This window comes from Mizuhopecten yessoensis, unplaced genomic scaffold, assembly GCF_002113885.1.
Source record: "Mizuhopecten yessoensis strain PY_sf001 unplaced genomic scaffold, ASM211388v2 scaffold2329, whole genome shotgun sequence".
Taxonomy (NCBI): Eukaryota; Metazoa; Mollusca; class Bivalvia; order Pectinida; family Pectinidae; genus Mizuhopecten; species Mizuhopecten yessoensis.
Genome location: NW_018404492.1, coordinates 1,489,675 through 1,498,384, shown reverse-complemented (window position 1 = coordinate 1,498,384; position 8,710 = coordinate 1,489,675). Strand labels below are relative to the sequence as shown.

Sequence of the window (8,710 nt, the reverse complement as noted above, 5' to 3'; positions counted from 1 at the left end):
CCCCCCCCCCCCCCCCAAAAGTGAAAGGAATATAACTGTATACTATTGAAAAATTGACAATTGATTTGATTGTCATGCTGATCTTATTTGGATTTGTTTTCTTTGTGTGAAAAAAAAGTCTTTTCCCGATAAGTGTGTCTTACAATATCATCGCACTTTCTCTGTTAATAAATTCGGTCTAGATTTATGTGACGGCTGTCGTCTATATAAAGTAGTTAACACTTACCCTTCCGGATCACCTGATCTTTTTGTCCATGTACTTTTCCAGAGTTCTCCTGTTAGATCAATGGTTTGTTCATATTCTGCCCTTGTTTCATCGATTTTGAGTTGTAATTATGGTTTTGTAAACTCTTCGGTGTTATCTGGATGATTTGTTGTTTAAATATAGTTTCCAGTTTATACGTTGATCTCGATAAATATAACTTTATAATGTTATGTGTGATTATTTTGATTTATACTATATATTTTATTTACTCGTCACGAACAATTTAATATTGAATGGTTCAATTTTTTAGTAGTGACAATGACATACACATATAATTATGAGCGAATTTTAAATATTGTTATCATGTGTTTTCATGTATTATGTTTGATGAACATTTTTGAGTGGCAAATAAATATAGTAAAAACATAAAGGCACAGTGTATACTTGATTGCTCGCTGTTAAGATCCATTAAACTGAAACTCGTCATTTGTTATTCAATAGCAAAATCAACGAATAAAGAAAAAATACGTTCAGAATTAATAGATATTAGTTTACGCCATGAAAACGTTATTTTCTTCTTTGGCCTTGACCATGTAGGGGGTTATGCTATCATCATCTCCTGAAGGGGAAACTGAGGTACCCCGTTCTCAGTAATGAAATTCAAATAATGCAAGATGGGCAAATCTCAACCCGAGGCTTGTTGAGAGTTTGACAATTCGAAAAGTCGTATCTTAAGGGTTAAGGAACTTCTGTTACAGTCCCAATTACAATTAAAACTTGGTTTGTTAGTCTTTGTCAGACGCTACACTAATTATAACAATATCCATTTCTATGGTATGAAAACATATATTTTGTTGTGTTTCATTTTATATATATAATAGAATATCCAATGGTAGAGCAAATTTAGTATCAAGGATGACAAATCTCGGTGTGCGATTTCCTCTCTCTAATCTCGAGATACAGAATATTATCATTCTACCCCATTATACTCACAATAAAACAAATCTATTCCTGGTCAGGTGCCGCGGTGCCCAAGTGGTTAAGACGTCTGACATTCTGCTTCCACAAGCTCTCCACCACTGGGTCGCGGGTTCGAGGCCTACGTGGGGCAGTCGCCAGATACTGGCCGTAAATCGGTGTTTTTCTCTCCGAGAACTCCAGCTTTCCTCCACCACAACAAACCAGATACTTAAATGACCATAGCTGTTACTAGGACGTAAAACACAAACAAACCAAGCAAATAATTCCTGGTCAGAAGTGTGAACATTTATAATGATTAATAAGGAGGAGAAATATTCCATCATCTGTAAAGGGCTGAGGTTACTTCGCTTCAAGTAGGATGCACCATGATACGAGCCTGTTGTAGGCCTAAGAATCTTTTTTCACAAATAACGGAATTGTAAAAATAAATCGAAAGTTTGATAAATGTGCTTATGCAAACATTCATTTCATTCATAGGCGGGCCATGCACCCTAGAACAACACAAGTGTAACAATGGGCGATGTATCTTCAAATCTAATGTCTGTGACGGGATGTGCGACTGCGCAGAGACATGTGATGACGAAAATGGATGTTGTAAGTGTCTGAACAATGTTATCCTTAATTGGTTTTGAGTTTATTTTCTTCGTCAAAGTGACAACAAGTAGATCTAGGTTTAATATAAAGTTTTTTTTAAATCTGTGTTGGTTCTGATGCATATTTGTTTTTTTCTGTTCTTTGTATTGTTTCTTCGGTTTTTGGTTTATAGGAATCAACCATTCCGGTGATTTTCACGTCTTATTCGGTACGATAGTTCGGTAAATTAAATTTATCTGAGATGAAAAGCGTTTAATTGATAAAAACGTATGCTTGATGCAGATTATCCTCAAAACTATTAGCAAGAATCCGAAAGATCTAATAGAAATGTCCTTATCAAATACCATAATTATATATACATGTACCGATTATCGTATTAGATTGGTAATGTGTTTCGCTACTACATTTTGTGAGATATGCTGACAATCCTGTTTTGATCTTTGCGAAAGATGCCTTATTGGCAGGACGCCTATATAGAAATCTATGCTCTGACAGGTCCCAGTTTCAGGAACGTTTCTTAACGTCAGATTTAACCCAAGCTTTTCCATTGGAAAGCATAGCCTGATTTAAGAAAAAAGTCATCAGTTAAAAACTGTTTCTTACATTAATTGCAGTAATACTTTAAAGAAACTTACTTAAATTAACGGAATTTCATGAAACTGGGGCCTGGCATTGGCCATCAAACTTTATAATACATAACACATTATATACGTACTCGTATCCGTAAAGTGCATTGAAGCACCATTTAAATGAAAAGGATCAACGACATTTTATGTGATGAATTTTAGCAAAAAAATAAAATAAAAATTGATATCAAAGCTTTGAAGCGTTTTGATGGAGCCTTTGGTACTTGTTTCAGTGACACAAGCCTGTCCCATTGGCGAGACGTACATGTGTAAGCTGAACGACGAAAGTCAGAGGTGTATCCCAAAACAATACGTATGTAACCAGGACAACGACTGTCGCAACACCAATGAGGGTGCGGACGAGTTCTTCTGTTGTAAGTGTTGCCATGGATACATGCGTCATCTTTTGCTTTCAATAGGCTCTCCAACAGAAATGTATGCATGCTGGCTTTTAAAGCTATGAAAGGAGACAGAAAACAGAGAGGTACATATAGCGAGTCCTTAACGTTATAGGATACTTGTAATCCCTACAACTAAGTCGTTTTGATAGTCTAAAATACATACAACTACTTGTGATTGTAGTTATATTAATTATTTGTAATATGCTATGTTAATTAACCAAAAAGATATATATCAACAATTTAACATTATTTGAACCTCATCACTATACTGAGTTATACAGACAGCACATTTATAAACCTATGAGCATGTCATGCGAGTAAATGGTGTTGTCAGTACCACGAATACTGTACATTGTAATATTACCACAGATAAAGAGCAATGTTGTATCCGTTATACACCCTATCAGAAACGGTAGCGTTTTCGTGCCTTCCCTTACATATGCAGGGTGAGGACAATTGCAGCACATTGAACGGTAGTCCTAACAATGTGCTGGGGCGGTTTGCTGTCTCAAAAGCTCGTTTTACAAAGTAAAAATTGCGGGGAAAAAAAGATGATTATGTAACGCATACCATTTTGCTTATTGTGTGCAATATATATTCGTCTCTGACAGTGAGTGACACCAAGAACAGTATCCTTTTGTACGCATGTGCTTGCACGTACTCGATCAAGAATCTAATTAGAAAAACGATCACGGATTCCTATAGCGTTACAATATAACTTGCCCAATTTCCATTGCACACCATCGCGCCCATTAGTTGTCGTCAGTGTGTTTCTGTCAGATAGATGGGAAATACAATTCATAATGCCAGAGCTACCACAGAAACTCCTAATGAAACATATTTTAATTAAAGCGCACATATGTTATTCCTATTAAATATCGGATAGGTTTTGCTAAAAGCAATTTTGATTTATAGGGGAAGATTATACTTACTTACACCTATTGCAATATACTTCATCTCGTGATAATCCGTTCAAAATTTTGTTTTAGAGTTAAAAGTTTTTATTTCCTATAATTATATAACCAAGGATATCACTTATCTCCATACATGTAAATGTTTGGTTTACAGAAGTGTTTATTTATTCTTTTATTCTTTTCATTTCTTCGATATTAATCTCTCAAACTGTTTATGTTAATTGTAGTATTGATCGTTTGTGTATGATTAAGGTGGGGTGAACACGTTACACTAAAACAAACAAATCAATACGTTCCTATTAACACGAAACATCGGCAGCAGCTGATATCAATAATAGAAATAAATTGATAAAAACTTTCTTTTTCAAACAGAAAAATGGAGTTACATGTACATACGTACATTATGTTCGTTGTTTTAACTGCATTATTAATGTAGCGCACTTTATCTGCAAACCTCAATAAAATACACCATCCTTTGGTTTAAAAAATATTGTCAGAAAAACATTAAAATCAAGGAACTTAAAGAAGTGCTTTTCTGATACGATGACGTTATAAGGGTTTAGAAATCATAAAAATGTGTACGATTAAAATACAAGAGCAGTTTTGGTTTTCATTCATTTGACGATTGACATTTCATTGAGATACAATAGCACTATATGTGAATTTCATTGTATCCAATTATATCATATTTTAAAACTAGAACTAAAATCAAATTAAATTAAACCGACATTGTTCAGGTAATCAATTATCTATCTATCATTATTTTGTGATATATTTTTTATTATAAAATACATTTATTCATATTCCGTATGGTAAACTATCATAGTGTTGGTGTCTTATGCTATTTATCAATTTTACAGGGAATATCACGAATCAATGTGAAGACTTTCCGGAAAACAGGAGGGCCGGTACAAAGAAGTTTTTCGCGTGCCCCGAGGGTCGATGTCTCCCTGCTGAGGGTCATGATAACGTCATCTGTAACTATTTTCCTGACTGTCTTAACGGCGAGGACGAGTTGGGATGTGGTGAGTCTTTATACGATCTTATTTCAAAAACATGTTTTTGTCTGGGACACATGTGGCAGTTGTAATACTATGTCTGTCGAATAGTGTATTGCTTTCATAGCCACCAATTCACGGCAATTCACTGTATATGATCTAACCAAATTTAAAATTGACATATTGCAAAATTTGATTATCAATAACATATGACTGGTCGACTGGTTTATATAATTAAGCCTTCGACAGACTCCCATGGCGAGGTATGGGTTACGTTTCACTTTGATACATATCTGGAAAGTCGTTTTTTCGGAATGTGTCGACATGTATTAAAGTAAGGTGGAATCCAACTAGGAGTCGATTGTTCAAATACATATAACTTAACGTCAAACTTACCAAATTGTGTCAGAGTCCAAATTCACTCCCACGAGGACCAGATTGTAATGCCAATATATAGTATTATCCCATCCTGTTTAATAGATGGCTTAACTCATCGTATTTACTCTTTAAAATTTATCATAAGACTACCAACACATATTGAATAATGCAGGTAATTACAAATTACTTGCATATATTACAAATTCGATATATGCTGTAGTCAAACGTTTTTTTCCACAGTCAATGCATTTTTCCAGAAACATATTTGTCAGTTAAACTGGACAAGGTGCTTGCTCGACCCTTTAATTTCACAATATTGGTATTTATACTGCACAAAAAAAGACGATTACTTATATATAAATAAAGCCTCCACGAGTGAGTGACAATAGACACCACAGTCTATGTTCTCTATGTCATCTTTTAAATTCTGTTATAAAAGCGAACAATTTCATATTTTATGTTCGTTACGTTTTTTCCTTTTCTTGGTAGTAAAATATCATCCTCTCCTATATATACAGGTAATATGTCACAGTCACTTGACAACGCAAGAGCCTTTGATGCAAACTGTTGAAAAATATACTAACTAGTTAGGGTTTTAAACCGAAGGACATTCGATCTACGCTGAAGTAAAATTTACATCATTTTGACCTAGCTTCCGATAGTGTGATTCCAATGCCTACTACTAATGTAAAAGAGGACTTATTGGTGAACTAAATAACGTCGTACTAAACTTGACGAGAAACACCGTAGCGACGGGTACATAGGTACACTTGAAGTTTTTTTTCAAAGTTTATGATGTCCTTTTAAATGCTTTTGATGCGAATGTTTTTTTATTGTATATAATTATCAACAGACTTTTTCTCTATTAACAAAAGAGCAACGGGTGGAAAAACACCTGTGTATGGGGTTCCCCCTCCAAGTCTAGAGCTCTTATTTTTGCGTATTGAAAACGATCAGGGTGGAACGACACACTCACATTCAAAACGAGGCATGGTGGCATGATACACTGTGAACAGAGTAAACCCCCTTTCCCGCTCCACTGATCTTATTGTGTCGAACTGAAAACGACGCACGTTTGAAAAACTGTGTACAATATTATGTTTTATCTCCCCTACACTATCATATTGTCACATTGGTAAGGTAGGGAAATCTGCGATCTTTATATAATGCACATCGAATCAATATTTCCCGAAACCATAACAGCGCAAAACTAATAAAATTTTCACACGAACATCTAAATAAAAGTTATTGCCAAGTAGTAGGCCCATTGTCTATAATTCCTTAAGGATTTATTTTTTTCTTTTCAAAAATATTTGGTTTATCATGTTTTTTTGACAAAATTATATCCGTGTACCTATCACAGATGTTTGGAAAATATTTATATGAAGAAAAGAGGAAACACGCATTTAATCAATAACCTTTGCTACTTTATACATTGTTATAAATGTTGATCCTAAAATACCAACATCAAAGATTGGCCTAAATGTGATAAGTGAAGACAGTTAACAGTGCCCTATCGTGTCCTAACAAGAACGGGACACAGATGTTCTTCGAACCGACAGGATATTGATAATAGATCAGTCCATCAGGGGGTTAATAGAAAGGGTGAAATAAATACGCGAGTCTTAACAATCATATTTTTGTCGCCGCTAGTAATGCATACACAATCAGGGTACCAGTTTATAGTGCTTTCTTTAAAGCGGATCCCCTGAAGACAATGCAATAGTTACAAATCCAATCTATGTAGCTAGTTACAACTCACATCTATTTGTAAAAATCGATATGGTTCCCCTGTAAGTCAGTCACAATCATACTGGTGTTGTAATGTTACGTATGTGTTCTCGATCCATCAGAATAAACGATAACGTTACAGGTGAAAACGTATATCGGATCTTTCCATTTTTCCTTTCTTTCTATTTTCGTTTTGGAAAGAACGCATGTTTTTGCACAGATATGTTACACCAGTGCCCTGGGAAAAGTGGAATGAAATTGGGTTAGTAATTATATATAGACAAATAGTATATAATGATTTATATAATGATTATTTATATGTCGTTATCGAAATGCAGTGATGTCCCATGTCTCCAGCGAGAGGTGTGATGTCTGGGGACTGATGGTGATGCGATAGCGGGACATGCATATAACATTGATATCTATCTTAAATAAAGTGTGGCAAAAAGGCTTTCAAAGCAATCACGCAATCAGCACGATACAAACCTGATGATGATGATAGTAAATTATCGATATTACGAAATCAGTTCCACCAAAGATATGTCTACAAATGACACAGTGTTAACAAATAGAAAATGGCGGAAACTGATAGATCCGCTACGGCCGCTCATGTGATGTGTAAGTAAATTCTCCCCCGTTCATACTTGCATGAACACTGGAAAAATCCAGATTCAATCCCTATATGTTTAACTGAAAGACCGATTCTACCATTATGTTAAGATTTACTGTAATCCTCTTTAATATGTTTGGAAGTCGTAGTGTGTCCGTACAAGTAATGACAGATTTGGAATAGGTAAATTCAATAAGATTTATTATTATACCTTCTGTTAAAATCTCGTAATTTGATTGGTTGAGAAAGATGTGAACATTTTCAATGTTACTTGCTCGTTTTACAAAGATAAAGAAGACAGGGTGTAATTTCAAAAAATATCACATGCGCCAAACGTATGCGTGCACGGTTCGTCCCAGTGCCAGGGTGTTATTCCAAAAAAAGTTACATGCGCCGCATGTATGCGCCCCTGGTTCATCCCAGTGAAAACTTTTCTGAAACGTTTGCCGACCTTTAAAAATGGTAAAGTGGTGAAACACCTAAACAATGACACTCGGTAAAATAAAATAAATATCACATTCATGAGAGGGCGATATTGCATATTTTCACCCTTCGGAAAGCATTGTAGACCTCGGCTTCGCCTCGGTCAACAATGCTTCCTTGGGGTGAAAATATGTAATATTGCCCTCTTATGAATGTGATATTTATTTAATGACAAAAACACCTGCTCGTGTACATTTTTGATCATTTTTGAATGCGTTTGCGCACTTTTGCAATATACCATTTCAATTTAGTTACTTTTAAATTGTATTATGATAGATCATGTTCCTGTACGAAACCTGTCATTACCAAATGTATATATTCATATTGTTATCATCCGTCATTTAACTTGATCGCAGGTCGATTCTTACTGAATTATGTAAAACAAGTCTGAACAACCCAGTAAAGTCTGAGCACATAAGCAGTAAAGGGAATACACGACTATCCTTTAAGCTGATTATCTTAGTAAAACAATGTCAGTCTGATCCTCTGTAATACTGCCGTTCAATAGGTTCTTTTGTATAACAGTGGAGTAAACATGATTTCTCCATCATCCCTTTACTTCGTTTTAATGACATTACACAACCTTCTGTCTGAGCTCATAATCATCAACGTCTTCCATTTGAAGCATATTTCGGTTCGTTTGTGCAATAGTTGTATCTTACAGTAAATCTCAGAACGAGAAAATGATATAATATAAACATTCCATAGCGGTTTAGTTTTGATTGAACATCGCTATTTAAGTGAAAATGTATTTTCCATGTACGGATTAATTGAATGGCAAAATACAAC

At 34.9% G+C, this 8,710-nt stretch overlaps 1 protein-coding gene across 1 annotated transcript in view; it reads left to right on the top strand.

The window, feature by feature from the left end:
• The window catches only part of LOC110445590 (G-protein coupled receptor GRL101-like), a 122,314-nt gene that overhangs the window by 84,610 nt on the left and 28,994 nt on the right, over positions 1–8,710 (top strand). The window contains exons 7-9 of the mRNA XM_021490268.1: positions 1,664–1,780; positions 2,640–2,780; positions 4,582–4,746. Coding sequence (XP_021345943.1) covers positions 1,664–1,780; positions 2,640–2,780; positions 4,582–4,746 — 423 coding nt within the window. The remainder of the gene's footprint in view (positions 1–1,663; positions 1,781–2,639; positions 2,781–4,581; positions 4,747–8,710) is intronic.